At 41.1% G+C, this 22,078-nt stretch overlaps 3 protein-coding genes and 1 non-coding gene across 4 annotated transcripts; 2 read left to right on the top strand and 2 right to left on the bottom strand.

Annotated features, from left to right (window-relative positions):
- The first annotated feature begins 3,420 nt into the window (after nt 1–3,420).
- LOC121801143 (F-box protein At3g07870-like) lies at nt 3,421–4,303 on the top strand. Its single transcript, XM_042200594.1, has 2 exons — nt 3,421–3,441; nt 3,803–4,303. The coding sequence occupies exons 1-2, from the start codon at nt 3,421–3,423 to the stop codon at nt 4,301–4,303; spliced, it is 522 nt and encodes a 173-aa protein (XP_042056528.1).
- Nucleotides 4,304–5,283: 980 nt separating this feature from the next.
- On the bottom strand, nt 5,284–5,355 carry TRNAC-GCA. Its single transcript has one exon. It is a non-coding gene; the product is annotated as a tRNA-Cys (tRNA).
- A 5,252-nt stretch (nt 5,356–10,607) lies between these two features.
- LOC121801599 (heat stress transcription factor B-2b-like) lies at nt 10,608–12,397 on the bottom strand. The gene is made up of 3 exons (XM_042201123.1): nt 12,180–12,397; nt 11,547–11,825; nt 10,608–11,463 (listed from the first exon to the last, which is right to left on the bottom strand). The coding sequence occupies exons 2-3, from the start codon at nt 11,784–11,786 to the stop codon at nt 10,822–10,824; spliced, it is 882 nt and encodes a 293-aa protein (XP_042057057.1). The 5' UTR covers nt 11,787–11,825; nt 12,180–12,397; the 3' UTR covers nt 10,608–10,821.
- A 6,990-nt stretch (nt 12,398–19,387) lies between these two features.
- On the top strand, nt 19,388–21,637 carry LOC121801324 (DEAD-box ATP-dependent RNA helicase 47A-like). Its single transcript, XM_042200794.1, has 2 exons — nt 19,388–19,475; nt 19,742–21,637. Exon 2 carries the CDS (start codon nt 19,851–19,853, stop codon nt 21,492–21,494), a length of 1,644 nt encoding a protein of 547 aa, XP_042056728.1. The 5' UTR covers nt 19,388–19,475; nt 19,742–19,850; the 3' UTR covers nt 21,495–21,637.
- Nucleotides 21,638–22,078: the final 441 nt, after the last annotated feature.

Raw genomic sequence — 22,078 nt, 5'->3', positions numbered from 1 at the left:
TTGATGAAGTATTTAATCAGATGAATATCAGGTGTAATAATTATCGTGGAATAAGACGGGTGACAGAGCTCACACGCGCGCACACGCGCACGCCGCGACCGCCGTCCGCGACCCGCGCACCATGACCAGCCCACTTGTTCTTTTTAGACCACCCCAAACTCCACGCTATCCCCGACGCATTACGGGAGACAAAAGGTTCCTGCTGGACCCCGACCCACAACGGGAGACAAAAGGTCCCCGCTGGACCCCGACTCACAACGGGAGTCAAAAGGTCCCCGCTGGACCCCGACGCATAACGGGAGACAAAAGGTCCCCGATGGACCCCGACGGTCCATGGTGTATCCCGTCGTGTAGCATGTCCAGGTGCGTCGTGTCTCTTCAGCTCCCACTGGCTAGTGCACCAGTCAATAACCCCCGACGTTACAGTCAAACCATCATAACACATATAATGGTTGTTGACTCCATCAATGCCCTGCAGGTGGACTTGGCCTATAAATAGGCATGCATCCATTGCATTTTACACAGAACATACACAAACATTCTTGCATACGCGCTCTCTCACTCTCTGCATAATCTTCTTTGTCGAAGCTCTGTCCCCGCTTTACTCCCGTTCGCCGGAGCTATGCAAACGCACTTGGACTTCATGATGCTTCGAGCGGGGAGTCTTGACAGGATGTCCACGGTGATTTCTCGTGGAAGATCATTGAATTGATCTCGATTCTTGATTATCATATTTTGGAGTAATTGATGAATGTAACGCTAGAATTTTCCTATTTTGATCTCGATTCTTGATTATCATAAAAATTTGAAAAATTGGTGATTAATATTAAGTGTAAATCAGGAGGAAAATAACAATAAATATTGCATAGTGTGTTTGGGACCCACTAAAAGTAAAAAAGTAGTGATATTTATTGTAATTATTGTGCAAATGAAGAAGGAAAATAGCAATAAATAAGATCATATTCTTCATGGCAAAAGTAAAATAGAATACTTCCAATACTTTAACCCAAATATTACAAAATTATTTATCAATAAAAAAATTCGTCATATCATCAAATGAATTTTTTAGCAATCATTTAGCCTAACTTCTAACATGTTGTATCAATATAAAATAAAGAAATTTTTTTCGTATTAATTGTGTGTTTACCCACAAAATGATGAATTTGTCAAAAGGAATTTGAAGGTTTAGGCTGCATAAGCTTAATGGTTGATTAACCAACTAATTCGTGGGATTAATTCTAAATCCAAAATCATAATGAAATCACAAACAGTAAACCTCTAAAAAAATGATGACTTCTCAATCGAAATCAAACCCGTATCATCTCCACCCAAATGTTGCGGAGTAATTTCTGTAATTAATCGAAGCAAAAACAGCCGTATTCTCCTAATCTGTGGCAGAAATTAGGAATGAGCCTTCAGTTCTATGTCAGGGTTCATGAAGAGACAATTCTACTTTTGTTCTAGAGAATTAATGGAATTCCATTTTAATAAAGGAGATTAGATTTATTCCAAATGAGGGAGTGACGCACAAGGGTTATGCGTCGTTATTATTGAACGACGCACAACCCTTATGCGTCGTTGGTTAACGACGCATAAGGATTATGCGTCGTTCAAAGACGCATAAGCATTATGCGTCGTTAACTAACGACGCATAAGGGTTGTGCGTCACACTGGTAAGCATTCCCGCCTATAACCCGGGTGACCCGGGTTCGATCCCCGGCAACGGCGCATTTTTTTAAGTGATTAGTATTTGTTAAAAATGAGTTATTCTAAACATTTGTTTTTGGCAAATAGATATTACTCTTATAAAAGAATTAATTAAAGAAGTTAAGAATAAATGTCCAATCTAATTGGTCCCCCAAAACGAATACATGTACATTGACAAATTAATTTATACTTCTATTATCTATGACCACTGTTTATTTTATTTTATATATTAAGTTTATTTTTGAATATCTTAAAAATTACTATTGTTTATTCCTTTAATTGTATAATAACATAAAAATCAAAACTTTATTCACTTATAGATTATGTTTATATAAAATACATGGCATAATATTATATACTATTAATTAAATAATCCAAGTCTTTATGTTATAAGAAAATAAAATAACGCTTATTATAAAATAATTTCCAAAAGTCCTTGCTGCAATATTGATTAATGAATGTTCTACCCACTTTAATAAAATAATGCTTATTATAATAGCGGTGACTATACTCTAATAAATAATAGTAATAATAATAGTAAAAACGCGCCGTTGCCGGGGATCGAACCCGGGTCACCCGGGTGATAGGCGGGAATGCTTACCAGTGTGACGCACAACCCTTATGCGTCGTTGATTAACGACGCATAATGCTTATGCGTCTTTGAACGACGCATAATCCTTATGCGTCGTTAACCAACGACGCATAAGGGTTGTGCGTCGTTCAATAATAACGACGCATAATCCTTGTGCGTCACTCCCCCATTCGGAATAAATCTAATCCCCTTCATTAAAATGGAATTCAATTAACATGTTTTACCAAAAAAAGAAAGAACTCGGTTCATGAATTAGTGATGAATGAAACATCAAACAGTATCGCCTTGTTTTGCCTGTGTTTTGAGCTATGAAGAAAAAAAGAAAAACGAAATTAAAGCCGTGTAGCGAAGAATTTAGGGAATGCAGATGTTTTAATTCAGCAATGAGGAATTATAGGTGAAAGTTGATACATTTTTGCACTCCTTTCTTAAAGGATGCTTTGCCGGATTAACAATGTGAGGCTGAGGTATGAACATTTTGGAATTTGGTTATTTGATTTTAAGCCTTTAAACTAGTTAACTACATTTGGTTATATATATGTTTTCATTTTTCTACATTTTGGCTGCTGGCTTAGGATCTAGTCGTGATGAAGGTGTTCATGTTTTGTTTATTGCTAATTGGAATGTGATTGTTTGAGAATCATACATATCAGACTAATATGGACAATAATTTTCTTAAGACTAGAAGGAAGTAAGAGCAAATGGTTAGAATGGAGCTTCACTATAATCAACCAACTCTTTTGTTTAGTACATTTATGTACTGTAGCTGTTGAACTTTAATGGCATCGTTTATGATTCTTAATATCTGATTGAAGATTTGAAGTGCCATCTATGCGATTGCAGTGTTAAGACTTAGCATTAACTCTTTGGTTTAGACGTGTACTTAATAATCTTCACTTACAAGATATAGTACTACAACAGGAGATAACTTTGTTTTCAGTATGGTGTGTAAAGATCTACACTTTCTAAATAAGGGCGTCATATTGGAAACCTCATGTTTTCATCGAGGTGATGGAAGTATAGCTATTTTTGTTGATGGAACTAAGGAATGGAATCAAAGAATTTAATTAAGAGATGAAGTGCCTAGTTGTTTCTTTTGCCTATTTTAAGGTCATTTAAACATGATATGGGTTCGGGTGCAGGTAAGGAAATCTCCACCAATTTTTTGGTAAATATCTATGTCGTATGAATATTACTGTGAGCTTGTACTATTAAGCAAATATATAGAAAATATAAGCTAAGATCATGATAGTATTGGGAACGTAGAAATGGAGTGAAAAATATAGGGGAAAGATTGAGAATATCATTAAATTTTTCATAAATTTTTACCTATTGATCTCTTTAAAATTAAGATATAATTTGCATGAACACCTTATATTTTCATACTTGGCTACTAGACCTATTTGAAGTTTAAGTATGTGGTTAAATAAGTAATTGGCTACACTCTGGTCATCCAAATATGCATGAGCGAATGGAAAGCATTTTCCTTACTGGAAATGCCAGTTTCCAGAGCTATCAAAATTCATAGTCTATTTTGATTTCCATCAAGAAAAATTTGGGGAAATTCCATCTCCACCTGAACTCAGAAATGGTTGGCGAATAAATCATCAGTATGCAAGCGTGGGAGTCCTTGAAGGTTGTCTGGCTCTGGCTGTTAATGTTCAGTCACTTGACATATGGGTTCTGCAGAGGTACGGCAGTCAGGTGTCCTGGACCAGACAGTTTGTTATTGATACATCGGTTCCTGTGGGGAATCTTCTCGTTGAAGGCACGTTCAAGCCCCTGCAAGTTCTCGACAATCGCTACGTAATACTGCTGATATGGTCTGCCCTTGCCATGGTGTGCTATGATTCGAACGAGAAGACATTCAAGTTTTTCAAGCTTTATGGGGTTGGATCCGTCTGCAAATTTTCTCTGCTCAAGCCTAGCCTTGTTCCTCTGACGGATGCCCTGAACATTGAGGATGACGATGGAGATGGTGATGGCGATGAGCAGAATTTCTAGTAGAAAAAGGTATGAATTTCCATTTTGGCACCACAGTAATTTCTTGCTTTGCAGATTAGTGGTTGTACTGTTTTGTCAATATGGTAGTTATGAGAACGCGTGTTGGTGTTCGTTTGATTGTGCTATTCTGCATGTACGTTACAACTCGTGTACATATAGGTTTCTATTCATCATCTCCAACTTCTTTTACGCTTTTCACATCTCCTAACCTTTTGTCGTTTTTTGCCAGAAGCATCCAGGTTGCGTGCTCGTGGTTTAGATCTTCCGCCTGAAAGCATTTGCCTAATCTCGAACGCGCATCCAGTATCACCCTCTTCGATTTCAGACCTATGTTCTTCAATTCAGTACTGTTTTTTTGATGATTTTGTTTCTGCAGTGATGTACTGGTTCTTAAGTACATTTTTAGTATTCTGTTTTTCAAAATAAGTAGGGTGGCAATGTAATGTCAAATGTGGATTGTTGAATCCTTCTAATTGCAATTTGCTTTGAATAAATGAAATATGAATTGGTTGAAAAATCAAGGTGTTGAATGCTTGTAAATTATTTGCTATTCATGTCTATGGCAAAAGATTTTTAATATCTTTCTCTTTTACTTTCATCAAGCCGTTGTTAGAAGTCTCATTTGCTTCCGGCGATGACTTTTACCTTTAACTAAGTTAGACAAGTGTGTTAAAAGTGGAATAAGAATCTCACGTTATATTAATTATGTATTTTAAGTTATTCGAACTAATGGATTGTGAAATTCGGTTATTAAAAATAAAATAAAACTTTTAGTGAAATATAAAGCGCATCTTTAAGAATATAATGGATCGTGAGTCTCACTTATAAAATATAAAATGAGACTATCAAAGATGCTAAGGGAGTTCAGTTTTTCTTAGAAAATTCAAGCCAATAAACCAAACTTATAATAGTAACTGTCAGAGGATTTAGGAAATTACTTAGTCAAAAAATTAAAAATGAAAAATTAAAAAAATTAATTGAGGGCCCAACCGGGTTCGAACCGGTGACCTATTGATCTGCAGTCAATTGCTCTACCACTGAGCTATGGACCCTTGTTGTTGATCATTCACTTGTAATATTAAATCACAACACTATTGATAAATTGATTGTAATATAAAACCATGTTTTATTCATTAGTTTCTTATTTATTTCATAACATTTAAAATTAAAATATAAAATCATAATTTTCCAATTTTTTTGGCAACTATCCATCGATAGTAAAAATCGAAACTAATATATTAAAATTAAATCTAATACTACTATAACAATAAAATCATGTCATTTTAGATGCAAGGGCATCTTTTAATATAAAATTATTTCCATGTATAACCAACTTTCCAATTGTGCAGTTCAATTTACAGAGCAGTCATCCTTTAATTTGACGTAATACCTGTGTTTGTTGAACATCAAATTTGGTATTAGCAATCAAAACAGGAGATAAAGAGCATCCATTAGTGTTAGCCTCATTCCTTTCATATGAGATGGGGTATTTTAGGTTGGAGAGGTATAGAAGCGGGAGGGTCATATTAGTACATTCAATTAGTCAATGGCAAAAGATTCACCTTGGCAACAAATGTTTCCTGGATAATTTTTAGAGCACACCCTTCCTATACTCCATAAAGAATCATCCTATAATTATTTAAAAAAATTTAGGTACGTTACAACTTATTGTGCTTAAAAATTATTTTAATTATTTATAAGTATGTCTTTGTTAACTTGGGTGAAATATATTTCTTCCTTTAGCTAAGGCAATTTGCCAAAAAAGTATAACATTTGGTCAATTTCTGATCAATTTTGTAATTTTTAAATATAAGTGTTATAACAAATAGGGCAATTGTGTAATCGACAAACGAAAAGAACGTAAAGATGACACAGATTTACGTGGTTCGCCAATTGACTACATCCACGGGCAAGAACGGAGAACAAATTTTATTCAGAATGTTTTCAGATTATGGCTACAGATTTCAGATTGGATCTAAGATCACATAATTATGTACTCTACTCCCATATAAATAGGCACATATGAGATCCTATCCTAATTCGAAAACATAATCCTATCCCAATTATGAAACATGATCTGAACAGATTCAATGCATACTAACAAATCTCCACCTTGACTTGAATTCTCCCTTGCAGATGCATCATTACAATGCCAGACGAACAAACTTCTCCATTCTTGCCTCAAATTTGCCCTAGTCCGAAAACCAGACTTCTTCTTTCTTGCCTCAGATTTGCCCTAGTCCGAAAACCAAGCACTCCCAGTGAATTTGTCGACCTTCACATTCAGAGCAGACATCTTGATCGATTAACACAAAACCCTAACAGATGCGGAATTCAAAACCCTAGTCCGAAAACCAGGCTCTAGATACCAGTTTGTTGTGACAGAATAGAGTAATTGTGTAATCGACAAACGAAAGAACATAAAGAGACACAGAATTTACGTGGTTCACCAACGTTGTGTTGGCTACGTCCATGGGCAAGAACGGAGAACAAATTGTATTATGACTGCAGCTACAGATTTCAGATCGAAGAATTATGTGTTCTACTCCCATATAAATAGGCACACATGAGATCATATCCTAATTAAGAAACATAATCCTATCCAAATGCATCATCATAATACCAAACGAACAAACTTCTCCATCATTGCCCCAAATTTGCCCTTCACGGGCAACTAACAGCTCATGACATTAAGCAAGTCCAAACAATGTTGAAACTTGCTCTGCGGGACCGGCTTGGTGAACATATCAGCAGGATTATCAGCAATGCCAACTTTCTTCACCTCAATTCTTTTCTCATTCTTCAGAAAATAATACCTCACATTAATATGTTTAGTCCTCTCATAGTGGACTTGATCTTTGGCTAAACAAATAGCACTCTGACTATCCCAGAACACAACAACTTGATCTTGATTTAAACCAAGATCACCAACTAGCACTTTCAACCATATTCCCTCTTTAGCAGCTTCTGTCAACGCCATATACTCTGCTTCAGTCGTAGACAAAGTAACAACAGCCTGCAAAGTTGCTTTCCAACTAACAACAGAACCACCAAGAGTGAAATCATAACCGGTCATAGATCTTCTACTATCGACATCTCCAGCATAATCATAATCAGAATAATCAGTCACTGAATAATGAGTATCACCTCCATAAATGAGACCAACATCAGACGTACCTCTCAAGTAACGAAAAATCCTATTTACAGCCTGCCAGTGTTCTTTTCCAGGCTGCCCCATGAACCTGCTGACAACACTAACAACATGTGTTATGTCTGGTCTAGTGCAGGCCATAGCATACATCAGACTCCCTACTGCATTAGAGTATGGAACTCGAGACATGTACTCCTCCGCAACTTTAGATTTCGGTGCATGATCAAATAACAGATGAATGTTTATGGCATTTGGAGTATCAATAGCCTTTGACGTAGACATGCCAAATCTTGACAAAATCTTCCCAATGTAGCTCTTTTGTGACAAAGAAAGCCTCTTCTTTTCTCTATCCCTAGAAATCTCCATACCCAGGATTTTTCTTGCAGCACCCAAATCCTTCATATCAATTTCAGCACTGAGATAAGCTTTCAACTTCTGAATTTCGGACATCAACTTTGCAGCTATAAGCATATCATCTACATAGAGAACAAGATATATCACGGAACCATCATCAGCTTTGTTGTGATACACACAACAATCATACGGGCTCCTGTTGTATCCCAGCTGGACCATGTAGCTGTCAAATCTCTTATACCATTGCCTCGGAGACTGCTTTAGTCCATACAAGGACTTCTTCAGCTTGCAAACATAATCCTCCTTGCCAGGAACCACGAATCCCTCTGGCTAAGTCATGTAGATATCTTCTTCAAGCAATCCGTGTAGGAAAGTTGTCTTCACGTCTAGTTGCTCAAGCTCCAGATCATAATGGGCAACTATTGCTAGTAACACTCTGATGGAAGTGTGTCTGACCACTAGCGAGAAAATCTCATTGTAGTCAACCCCCTCCTTCTACGTGAACCCTCTTGCAACTAGCCGAGCTTTGTATCTAACACCCTCATCTGTTGTGGTCCTTTCCTTCTTCTTGAAGATCCATTTGCCAGTAACAATCTTTCTCCCCTTAGGCCGTTTGACTAGCTTCCATGCCAGATTCTTCCATAGTGATTCCATCTCTTCTCCCATTGCAGCGAGCCATTTATCACGCTCACTGCCCGAAACATCATCCTTATAGGTGGATGGTTCATCTTCCACCTCACTGGAAACTTGTAGTGCATAAGTCATCATGTCCTCAAAGCTGTACTTCAACGGAGGCTTCACACCTGTCCTCCTAGCTCTGTCAATAGCAATGCTTCTCTGACGAGCTTCTGGATGAACATCAGAACTAGTAGTATCAGTAGTAGCTTCAGCAGTAGTGTGTTGATGTTCTCCACCTTGGAGTTGTGATTCACTCTTATCGTGAGTGACTTGCAGCTCCACCTGTTTATCAACATCTTCCAAATCCTCTGCAGCAATAGACTTCACAGTAGAGTTAAGCATAGAATTTTCATCAAACACCACATTCCGACTGAGAATAATTCTATCCTCTGAAGGCGACCAGATTCTGTATCCCTTAACTACATTCCCATAACCAACAAATATACTCCTCTTAACTCTCGGTTCTAGTTTACCCTCACTGACATGATAATAAACAGTACAATCAAAAACTCTAAGCGAAGAATAATCTGCAGGCATATCATTAGACCATACCTCGTAAGGTATCTTAAAGTCAATGCCTGTGTGAGGACCACGATTGATCAGATAACACGTCGTATTTACTACCTCTGCCCTAAACTTCCTAGTCAAACCAGCATGAAAGAGCATGCATCTTGCTCTCTCCAACAATGTCTGATTCATGCGTTCTGCCACACCATTCTGTTGTGGTGTATGTCTAACGGTGTGATGTCGAACGATCCCTTCACTCCTGCGGAACTCATTGAACTCAGACGAACAAAATTTCAGACCGTTATCTGTTCTCAATCGCTTGATCTTCTTCCCTGTCTGGTTTTCAATCAGAGTCATCCACTCTTTGAACTTCTTGAATGCTTCACCTTTATGTTTCATCATAATCAACCAAGTCATCCTCGAGTAGTCATCAATCATCGACACAAAATACGTGTGTCATCCAACAGATTCAACACGTGAGGGACCCCAACAATCATATGAATGTAGTCAAATTTCCCCTTCGTTCGATGAACACCCTTCTTTGGAAACTTGCTGCGATGAAGCTTCCCAAATACACGAGTGTTCGCAGAAATCAAGTTTCTGCACTTTATGCCCAGAAAGAAAATCACGATTTGACATGATTCTCATGCCACGTTCTCCCATATGGCGAGCCTCATATGCCACAACTTGGTCATATCCTTGGTTGCAACCTCGGATGATGCAATATCAGCAGAATTTGCCACGATGGAACCTCTCAGAACATACAAGGTACCTCGTTTCAGAGCTGTCAGAACCACCTTCGAACCTTTCAGAATACGCATTACTCCACCTTCATATTTGAAACTAAGACCCTTACTGTCTAAAGTACTTAGTGATATCAGATTCTTCGTCATCTGTGGAACGTGCCTAACAACGTTCAAGGTGCAGAAGACCCCATCATGCGTCCTAATCTTGATTGAACCGATGCCAAACACCTTGCAGACAGCACTATTGACCATGGTAACATTGCCTCCATCTATCTGCTCATAAGTGGTGAAATACTCCCATGTGAGGACAGAGATGATACGATGCTACAGAATCCAAAATCCACACATCATTACAGTGTGGTTGTTCATCCGCAACCAAGGCCAGTTCTTCTTCCGAGTTTGCGTCATCAGCTTCTGCCACAGTCGCAGAATCGTTAGCATCCTCTTTCTTGGCCAATTTCTTCTTTATCTTTGGACAATCAACCTTCCAATGCTCAGGTTCTTTACAATATCTGCAAATGTCATCTGGCTTTATAAAATTAGAAAGTACATATTTTTGTGGGACGGACTAAAAAGGAAAGAGTGTATATTCTTTAGGGAGCATGTGTATGTAAGAATAAAATTAAGATAACAAATAGCGAATATTTAAAGTTTTTAGCATAATACTTAATTATCTAAAAATTATTGCATCATGAACTAGATATTTTGTACGGATTATATTATTTACAAAAATATGTGACTGTTTGATAAATATACATCTTTTAGATAAAAATATCTATATTTTTTTATTTGGTTAATCTCCATCTAAAACTTGAGTTCATAATAATAAAAACTGCAACATCTCACAAACATTTGTTCAGTCCCCTAATCATGATTAATATATCAATTAGATATCTGGGATATATTTATTGCACATGATTAAATCCCTATATTACATCATCAAACTCTATGACCAAACACGTAGCCATCTAATCGGGCCGCGTCGATCCGGGCCGGGCCAACTCATCACCGAAAACGGTCAACATCAAAACCATGGCCCATATATCAGTACAATGTTTTCGAGCTAACACGTATTGCCACTATCAACAGTAATTTACAATTCTACCCCTGGGATCGCGCTCCTCGCTGCTCCCACCATCTGACGGCTCCGATTTCACGTCCTCCCCACGCGCCGCCGTCCGATCTCCGCTTCTCTTGTACCGCTTCACCCCGATCGACACCCCGAACACCCTCGGGCACATCTCCTCCAACACCTCGTCGTCCTCCTCCTCTTCCTCCTCTCGGCCGCAGTACGCCGCCACCACCGCCCGCGCCTCCGGAATAAGCGCCAGCGCCTCGCCCGGATTAGATCCGTAGCTCGACATCAGATTGTAAATGCTGCTGCACATTCCCCTCAATCGGCTCAGCTCCTGCCTCAGCTGCGAATTCTCTCTCCTCAATCTGTCGTTCTCCTCCATCATTTCCGGCGCCGATGTGCATTGCCGCGGAGGCGGAGTCGCGGCCGCCGGGGAAGAGTTGGATGAGAGGACCTGCTCGTCGCCGGAGGTCGCAGGGGAGATCTGAATCGCTACCGCCGCAGGCAGCGCCGTAGTCGCCGCCGCGGTGGAGGTGGTGTTTGCAACCGAAATTTTACGGCGTTGGATGTCTCTCAGCAGCGCCTTTTCGCCTCTTCTGAAGCAATCGTTCGCGAACTCCCACCGATCGGGAACGATTTTTCGGAATCCCTGCAAAATCAAATCCGCAGAAACGGTTATCGCGAAATTCCGGTGAAACATTTCATCGGGAAATGACGCTGAATTTAACTTACGTAGGTGTTGAGCTGACGAACAAAACTGGAGAAATTATTGTGTTTGAAATATTTAGGCAACAAATCCCTCGCAAATTCAGCTGGCCGCCACACGATGAAGGTTGTTCCATCTTCATTCCACGAGATCAAATCGTTGAAACTCGGATCATCAACCAGCTGATACGTTTTCGTCAGAAACGGCGTCGGAACCGACCTCTGCGACTCTCCTCCGCCGCTCCCAGCGCTTCCGTCGCCGCTCATATTAGATGAACACGCGATCGATTTATGAATGTTCAAACCCTAAAGCAGTAAAAAAAACTCAATATGTTAATGCCAGAAAGGTACAGTAGTATATAGAATTCAGATTCTTCATCATTTACCATTCTCAGAGACCAAAAACAAACACAAATTAACTACAGGCATAACATAAAATTGCTGCAAATAGACGTTTCAATTAAAAAAAAAAAACTCGTCATTACTCAGCTAATATCTAACATAGATTTATATCTATTCACAAAGAAGCAAGTTGTAAATGAGAAACAACGGGAAAATTTCCTAGAATCTATTAACGCATGAATAAATCCAGTAGTTTCAACTAAAATATAGAAGATTCAATGCACTAATACATCAATCGAAATTAAATCTTCATATTACCTGTACAGCAAAAAAATCTACAACTCCAATGGCTTATTGATCACAGCTTCGCTTCAAAATCTGTATCTCGAATTCGTGAGAGAACAATCTACAGATGAAATCTGAAGAACACGAAGAACCACACACACTGGAGGTGCGAGTGCGGAGGCAATGGAGTCTTTTTTCTAGAAAGTTCGCAATGGGAGAAGGCTGTGGAAAGAACGGTTTCAAAATATAGGAAAAGAGTAAATAAGACACCAATTTAATTATTAATGTGGGAGAGAGGATTTGCCGGGCGTTTGAGAAGAAAAAGGGCCCGGTGGGGCCCGCTTGAGAAGGTACCAGAAGAATTAAAATAGATGATATCTTCTCACTCTATTTTTAGTGCAACATTCTGTTAATATTTAAATAATTTTTTCCATAAATGCAAAAAAAATTCGTATGCTTTTTTAATATCATTAATTTAATTTATCTTCATAATTATTACTGATGCTATTAGTTTTAAATCACGTAAAAAATAAACTTCTATTCATTTATTTTCTTTATATTAGTAATAGATAGATAATCGAAATACATTTTTATGTTGTTTGATAATATACTCTAATTAATTGAAATTTTGAGTTAATGTTATCAATTATCACTATAAATTATAATAGCAAACTAATTATGAGAAATTGAATTATGACGTACTCTATATAGCGTTGGTTGGTAAGATAATTTTTCTTTGATTAATTACATGCTAAATGACAAATTACAAATGAATGATTTTTTATAAAATAAAACAAGTTGAAATGTGATGTTTATTTAATGTGAATATAAAGATATCTTTCTTTTTCCAGAAGTTTCTTACTTCGGGTGATGGAATAAGAGCCGCCACAGTGGGATGGATGTCCCGACAAACTTCCTAAAAACACCTCCTGCCATGTCATAAGGACATTCCACTACACAATGGCGGGTATCCCGAAAATTCACAAATTCACCAAATTAAACAATTTACGGAATTAAAATTTCGACACGAATGCGGAAAAAATGCAACCACTTTATTTAAAACAAAAAAAATACATAGTTAAAAAAAAACAACCTCAAGCTTCGACAAATGCGGCCCCCCCTCTCATTCCTCGTCGTCCCCGCCGCCAGTCCCGACATCCCCGTCGCCAGTCCCGGTGCCACTATCGGGCAGGGGTGTCATCCCCAAATCGCGTCTCATAGTGTCGATTACATCCTTCAACATGATCTTGTATAAGGGATCAGTCGCTGCATACCACTTGTCCATGGTGTCGAGCATACTCTGCGTCAATTGCACACAGGCGAGATTGTTGAGCTCGGGAGTGACCAGGGACGGAGATTCCGATTGGACCTCGTGGGACTCGCTGGCGCTTCCCCTAGCCATCCGCATTGCGGTCTTTTGCCCAACCGAGCGACGGCGGCGGGAAGACGATTGAGGGGTCGGGAACTCTGCCTCGGCGTCAAGGAGTTCGTGGGAACCGACACTGCTGCTGTACTCCCCGGAGGCGTTGATCTTCTTCCGCTTCGGCCAGCCAGCTTCAACACCCGCACCAAACTTGGCGGAAGTCTGCACCACAAGATAGACCTTCCAATATTTGAACTCTCCGAAACCCAATTCATTGTCGGGGTACTGCTGGTGAGACAGAAGCTTCACATCATCGGCGGACATGCCGCTTGATACCGTGCGGAGGTTGTTTTGGTAGATGCCGGCAAATCGGCTGAGCTGCCTCCTCAGCCGATCCCACTGTTTCTGGCATTGCTCTCCATCGTAAGGCCATCCACAACGCTGTTCCTATACCGTTCCTAAACCGTTCCTTAAACCACTATTTGAGGGCCCCACTGTACTTTTTTACTCCATTCCTTAACTAAGGAACGGAACCTGCAACCCTCGTTCCTTAACCGTTCCTTAACCGTTCCTTAAATTACTATTCATTCAATTTCATTTTTTTTTAATTTCAACTCAATTCAATTAAAAAAACAAACACATTTTATTAAAAAACACACAACATTAAAACAAAGTTACAACTTAAACTTAAAAAAATAAAAAGCACACAATTAAAATCATAAAAAAATAAAAGTACACAATTTTAATAATTTCATCCGCCAAAGTTTGCCCAAATGTGCTCAATTAGATCATGTTGGAGTTGGGTGTGGGCGCTAGAGTCGCGTGTCCTTGCACGAATAGATAACCGTTCTTGTATAGACGGATGCGCTCCACTTCGAGGCGGACTACTTGCGGTTGAGCTTCCGGGGGATTCGGGGTCGAACCAATTTCCCGCCTCGGGTCCTTCGTCTTGGACAATCATGTTGTGCAAGATTATGCACGTATACATGATGTCGACCATGTTCTCCATGAACCACGTACGAGCCGGGGCTTTGATGATGTTGAAGCGCGCTTGGAGAACCCCGAACGCCCTCTCCACATCCTTGCGAGCAGCCTCCTGCTTCTGCGCAAAAAGAGCCTGCTTTGGGTTCGCAGACCCACTGCACGTCTTCACGAAGGTAGGCCACTTCGGGTAGATGCCATCGGCGAGATAGTACCCCATTTTATAAAGCCGATTGTTGGCGACGAAGTTGATGGCCGACGCTTTACCATCCAAAACTTCGGTCAAGAGGTCGGACTGGTTGAGCACGTTTACGTCGTTGTTCGACCCGGGGACCCCGAAGTACGCGTGCCAGATCCAAAGGCGGTAGTCGGCAACGGCCTCGAGTATAACGGTTGGGTGGGTACCTTTGTGGCCGCTCGTGTAGGACCCCTTCCACGCCACCGGGCAATTCTTCCATTGCCAGTGCATGCAATCGACGCTGCCGAGCATCCCTGGGAATCCGTGCACTGTTTCGTGAAGGTCGAGAAGGAACTGACAATCGGCCGTGCTTGGCCTCCGGAGAAATTCGTCGGTGAAGGCTGCCCGGACGCCTTTGCAGAATTTGAGCAAGCACATTCGCCCAGTGCTATCTCCGATGTGGAGGTATTCGTCGAACATGTCGGCCGTTTGTCCAGTCGCAAGCTGGCGGATTGTTGCAGTACATTTCTGCAGCGTCGTGTGGCTGGGACGTCCGACCGCGTCGAACCCTTCCTGGAAGAACTCTTCCCGGGCTGCCAAAGTATTCGCGATGTGGAGAAATAACGGTTTCCCCATGCGGAAACGGCGACGGAAGTACGTATCTCCCCAAACCGGGTTATCGCAGAAGTAGTCGCGTACTAACCTTGCGGCGGCTTCCTCCCGGTTACGATGGATGTACGTACGGGAGCGACGTTGGGGCGGAGCGGCTTCTTCCGCCTCCCGTCGTCGATCTTCTTCAAGTGATTGTTCCAATATTTGACGCATTTGTTCATAAGGATCCATTAGTTTGATTAAATTTGGGAGAAGGAAAATAGAGTTGATTTGAGATGAAAATTGGGGTGGAAATAGAGAGAAACAGATGTGTGTTTGTGATTGAAATGAGTATGAAATAGGAGTATTTATAGAGTAAATAAATAAATAATAAAAAAAAACAAACGGCTATAAAATTAACGGTCTCATTACCGTTAATAAAAAAAAAATTTATTTTTTTTATTAAATTCGAAATTTTTTTTTAAAAAAATGAATTATTGCGTCATCGGGACGAAGCCCACTCGCGGGGCAGCGAGTGGGCTTCACGCGTCGAATGGGAGTCCGCCACGTCGCCTCGGCGCGTGGCGGAACGTTTCGTTCCGCGTTCCGGAGGAACGAAACGCGGCACGGCATGGGAACGGTGGCGGCACGGAATGGCGACGGAACGCACGCTGCAACGCGTGCCGCCGCGAAACCGTTCCTCCGGAAAGGCATAGGAACGGCGACGGCACCGCGTTGCGGGTGCTCTAAGGCTTCCCACCTGGCGGTTTGAATTGGAGGAAGCTTTGGCTAATGCGCCACCACATTCTGTCGATGTGCTGGTTAGCCCCGACGTAGGGATCCTAGACTACACCGACCCAGGCCTTCGCCAGCGCGACGCACTTCCCTGTGCTCCAGATGGTCCTCTTTCTCCCGCCGGCTTCCTTCCCCAACCCCACGACCCCCGCCCCACCCTCGTTCCCCGCAAGCGAGGACGGGGTAGTGCCCTTGCCCTTCCCTCTCTCCTGCTTCCGCGTCCTCCCTGCCGCCGATTGCATCTCAGTGGGAGACTCCCTGACCGGAGATAGTCCCAACTCCTCAAAAGAGAAAGTCTCGATGCCGGTGAACTGAGTCTCCAGAGGAGTACTCTGGGGGGAATCACTCGACAATAAATCCATGTAGGGGCGATAGACATTGTCCCCAAGTGATTGAGGGACCCCCTGCCTGCTCCCCCCACAGCGGCAGGCATGCCCTGCATCATCGCGGGCATTTGCGGCATCATTTGGGGCATCATCCCCTTCATTTCGGCACTCACCCTGGGCATTTGGGGCATCATCCCACCTTTCTCTGCATACCACGAGGGGTACATATTGTAGTACCCCCGCATCATCCCCGTCATTTGGGGTTGGGGCATCATCGGCGTCATTCCGGGCATCATCCCGGACATTGATGCACTTCTGCTGGCGTTTCCCTCAACTCTAACGGAAAACGTCCGCGTTTGTGACTCGCTCGTGGCGGGGGAATCACTATCGTAGTGCTCCATTTATCATTAAAAGAAATGAAAGTATAGAGAGAGAAACTCGTTAAAACAAGTGGTGCGAATGAAATGAAGTTCAACGAGCTATACATATAAAGTTTTTTTTTAAATAAAAAATCAGGACGTCCGTCGGGGAACCCGCAATAACGGACGTCGTCGGAAATCTGCAGAACTCCGGTGTCCGCAAGCGATGTCCGCGTCCGCCTCGCGCTCGCCTAATGGTGAACGTCCGGCACGCCGGTCCGACGTCCGCCGCTGCGGATGCTCTAAGATTCAACGTGAACATAGAAAATATCTTCTCTTCCAGAAGTTTCTTGCTTCATTGGTGGAGATTTCATCCTGTGCGGAAGGATCTTTGAAAAATAATGTGACTTCTGCATTATGAGTGTTGTACGCTTTGACGAAAGGATCGATTCTCGTGTCATGACAGCGGGGTACAATGCTTAGTAGGGTTGGAGCAGGGAGCATAGGGAGGGTGGTGGCGCAGGGTATGGTGGTGATATTTTATATGCTCTTGATTGGGGAGATTTAATATGAGGTGTTATGGATAAGGACGGCTGGAGAAGTCATAGTAAGATTTTTTTGCTCCAAATATAGTGATGTGAAAAATATAATTAATGTCTATATAAGGAATATATACACGCTGGTATACATGGAGCGGATGAATTTAGATAATGGCGTGACTTTCGATGATTACAAATAAACTCCAATACTAATTACATTTACAATTGATCTCAAGAAGACTCGAACACTCGAACTCGGCACCTTATGCAATAATGTCTAAGTTCATTGCCGCTAGGACAAAGGCTCTGGACAAGTTTAACTATTGTATTTATAATAAGGTAGGTTCTTTATCGTTACAAATTTTGAGAAACCTACAAGAGGGAATCCTACTACCTTGCCTGCCTTATACACTTCTATCGATTATCACTATCATTGTTGCATTTTTTATACGAAAATAATCCTTTTTTGAGACATGCAATTTTTTTAAAAATATATGGAGTTTAGTTAAATTTTAATACATCTCGCAACTTTATAAATTAGTCTAAAATCATGATGTTTGGATTTTTTTTTCTTAATTATCATATGACGAAAATTTATACTTCGTACTAATTTTCTCCATGCAATATATAGTTAATATTTTTGTCAATCAACCAATGTCTTTTTTACGAATATAAAATATTTATTGCAGCGATCACATAATTGAGTACTCATATTTTTAACATTTTCTCCAAAATTTACTAAATTCTTTCGATAAAACCGTCCTACAATTCTATCGATTATTACTATCATTAATGCACATCAATAGAGGCTTTAACATTAAAGAGTTATCCTATTTTAAGATATTTATATTTACATTTTGAAATGACACATCTTGCCACAAAGAATGAATATAGTAACATTCAATGACAAGTCAAAGTTTCCAATTAACTATTCCATTAAAAATTAAATGTTTTCCAAAAAATCATTTCTACTTATTCTCTTCTTATTAACTTACAAACAACACTATATAAAATTTCATGCTGAAAAACAAATGTTTCATTTCTAATATGACGGAGGGGGTATAATATAACTCAATTAGAACACAATTTTTTTTGGGTTACAAGAGAGGGCATAGCCCTTAAGAAAATACTATAGCCTATCCAGCTCGAACATATGAGGTTCCCAAACGATCGCTCAATAACAAGTTTCTTACCCCAATTGGTGGCTCATCATGTAAATACATACCTATATCCCGACCTGATGACCAGCTTGCCAAAAAATCTGCAACTGAATTAGTCTCACGATATACGTGTTTGATTACCACATACCAGTTTCTGTCACACATACTCCAAATATTTTGAATGAGACTGAAACAACTTCCATCCTCTCTATTCGAGTTAATCATAAAGACCACTGCTTGGTTATCACTCTCGACTTCAAGACTTCGTATTTCGTTGTCCCAGGCTAGCTGTAGACAATCATATATGGCCCATAATTCAGCCACAATTACCGAGCCATGGCCTAAGCTCCTGGAGTATCCTTTAAACCAGACCCCGACATCATTCCTAATAACACCACCGGTTGATGCCACTTGAGATACTCCCTTCACTGCCCCGTTCGTATTGAGCTTCCAGCTACCTGGCGTTGGGGGGGGGGGACCAACTAACTAGCTTGCTCATTGGAACTTTGGTATTGACTTTGCGTGTAACATAGTTTTGCACAGCTCGCGCCCAAGACCTGCTCTGGCTTATCATGCTATCCACCGACCACGTCTCACCCCCAAACACTTAAGCATTCATGTTTTTCCATAGTCTCCAATAAATTAAACCAAATATAGTACTCCAAGAGTAACCATCTACTACTTTGCTTAAGTTCAAATTTTCAATCAACGAAGCCTCAAATGGGATAGAGATAAACCTGAACCAAATATCCCTTGAGACTATCTTACTCCAAACGGAAGAGGCAGTCGGACAGCATCTCAGGACGCGATCAATGGATTCTTGTGCTCAAGTCACAACATCTTATCAAATATTCATAGAGGTAAACGCAATTAGCAAAGCTTAAGGCCCTTGTCCTCAATTCACCACAAATATTGATCCTTATCTTTGAATACCACGAACTTTTAGGGGCTTATCTGCAAATTCATAAATACTGTGTATTCACCCATCCATTCACCATTCACCATTCACTGCTGCCGCCATTTCTATCATCTTCAACGTAAGCTCTCTCTCTATCTCTCTCTCTCACACACACACACACACACACATCGCCCACGCAGTCTGAATCCTATGCTGCCAACTTTTTGTTTTCAAAAAACCGATGATATATATAAGAAAGTTTTTCATTTGTAGTCGAGGTGTTTGATAGAACGCCTAAGAGATGAGTTACCTGAGAGTCTGCATTTCACCAATTGTGCTCATCTTTTTGATTGATGGATAATGATTTGGTTTTTCTTATTAATTGTAACTCTCTCCTGATTACAGAGCAAAGTCAGAAACCGATTGCGCCCCTGTAAATCAAGTAATCGTTTTTTTTTTCAATTGATTTACAATTGGAAGTAGCTGTGGCAGTCAGTTGCAAATTGAATGAGAAATGCCTGCTTTAGCTGCAAGTAGAGTGCTTCTTCTTGTTGGTGACGCTATATCATCAGGAAAATCCTGTGTGTTTTCGCGTGTAACTCTTCGATACAGAAGATATGGTCGTGTTAGTAGCGAGAACAGCAAGTCTCTCACTCTAAAGAGTCTCGGATTCAAGAGTGAAGTTCCGAGGAGTGATGGAAATGAGAAAAACAAACTCAGTAAGGGGATTTCCACGATTGAGGTCCCTAGGAATAGAGAGAAAAAGGTTATTCCTAGAGAAGCCAATGCAGTTAAGAAGAAAGAGAGGGTTGATGTATCTGCATTAGCTCCATTTGCTGCACAGTCTTTCTCAGAGCTTGGCCTTCCGCCTCTGTTAGTTGAGAGGTTAGGGAAGGCTGGATACAACGTTCCAACAGACGTGCAGGCTGCAGCGATTCCCACCATTCTCAAGGATCATGATGTTGTTATACAGTCGTACACGGGTTCAGGAAAGACGCTGGCTTATGTGCTCCCTATTCTCTCGGAGATTGGCCCGTTCAGGGAGGATGACGAGCATAGGAGCAAGATGGGCGTGCAGGCAGTTGTTCTCGCGCCATCAAGGGAGCTCGGGATGCAGATTGTGAGGGAAGTTGAGAAGATTCTTGGACCTGAGGATAAGAGATTAGTGCAACAGCTTGTTGGTGGTGCAAACAAGTCAAGGCAGGAAGAGGGGCTTAAGAAGAACAAGCCTGTGATTGTTGTTGGGACGCCTGGTCGCGTTGCTGAGATAAGTGCATCCGGGAAGCTTCACACGCATAACTGCCAGTATCTGGTTTTGGACGAGGTGGATGAGCTGCTTGCGTTTAATTTCAGAGAGGATATGCACCGTATATTGGAGCATGTTGGGAGGAGATCCGGTGCAGGCCAGAGTGTCGCGAACAGCCCTAAAGCCAGGCGAGCTGAGCGCCAGACTATAATGGTGTCTGCAACAATACCCTTCTCAGTGATCCGAGCAGCTAGAAGTTGGGGTTATGAGCCTCTTCTCGTCCAGGCCAAGAGCGTTGTCCCTATTGAAAACATCCCTGCTCCTACGCCAATCAAGCCGTCTGAAGTGCCTACTGACTCCACCTCCGGCGGTGCAACCACGCAGGGGCAGGGGCAGGTGCAGAGCCTACCGCCCTCCCTTACACACTACTACTCGGTCACAAGGCTGCAACACAAGGTGGATGCGTTGAGAAGGTGTGTGCACGCACTTGATGCAAAATGCGTGATAGTTTTCATGAATCACACGAAACAGCTCAAAGACACGGTCTTCAAGCTGGAGGCACGTGGGATGAAGGCAGCAGAGCTGCACGGGGACCTCAGCAAACTCGCTAGATCAACGATTCTGAAGAAGTTAAGGAAAGGGGATGTGAGGGTGTTGCTAACCAATGAGCTCTCTGCTAGAGGATTGGATATTCCGGAATGTGATCTTGTGGTTAATCTGGAACTGCCTACGGACTCGACCCATTATGCTCACCGGGCTGGCCGGACAGGGCGGCTTGGCAGAAGGGGCACCGTGGTTTCTATATGCGAGGAGTCGGAAGTTTTTGTTATGAAGAAGATGCAGAAGCAGCTTGGTATTGTGATGGAATCTTGTGAGTTTGCTGAGGGAAAACTCAGTGTCAATGGAGATTAGAAATTGAATCTGCTCAATTGTTTTGACATTTATGATGAAGGGAGCTTTAGTGAAATCTTGATACAAGTATAGGGAAGTTTGAGGTTTGTTTTTTATTGCAATATGTTGAAATCTAAAGAATTTTTTGTGTTTCTTCTCGGAAATGGTTTTTAATTGTGATGATTGCACCCAATAACATGCCATTTATGCTAAGGATGAATGAATTGGTAAGAGGCTTCGTCTCTAATGAATAGATCACCACTATCATACAATAAATGGAAAATAGTACTATTACATCTTGATAGTTTTTTACAAATATCATAGTAGTACTATCTTAATTATAATCAATACGGAAACTATTATACTAATGTCGAAACCCCTTCCCAGTTAAATATCCTAGTAATATTTGGAAAGTTACGTTATATTAGGCCCTAATAACCAATAAAATTTCAATGACAAACACTTGATAAATTTGTAATAAATCATAGAAAAGATGTTTCATGTATATGAAAAATTCCATAAAGACTTATTGTATAATGGCAGCTTGCAGCACACCTAGCAGAAACAGCACAAGTTACTGATCTGACTTCAGTTTTTTGGTAATA

The sequence above is a fragment of the Salvia splendens genome, chromosome 4 (assembly GCF_004379255.2).
Source record: "Salvia splendens isolate huo1 chromosome 4, SspV2, whole genome shotgun sequence".
NCBI classification, from domain to species: domain Eukaryota; kingdom Viridiplantae; phylum Streptophyta; class Magnoliopsida; order Lamiales; family Lamiaceae; genus Salvia; species Salvia splendens.
Note: the sequence above shows the minus strand (reverse complement) of the source record. Positions and strands in the feature narration are given on the sequence as shown.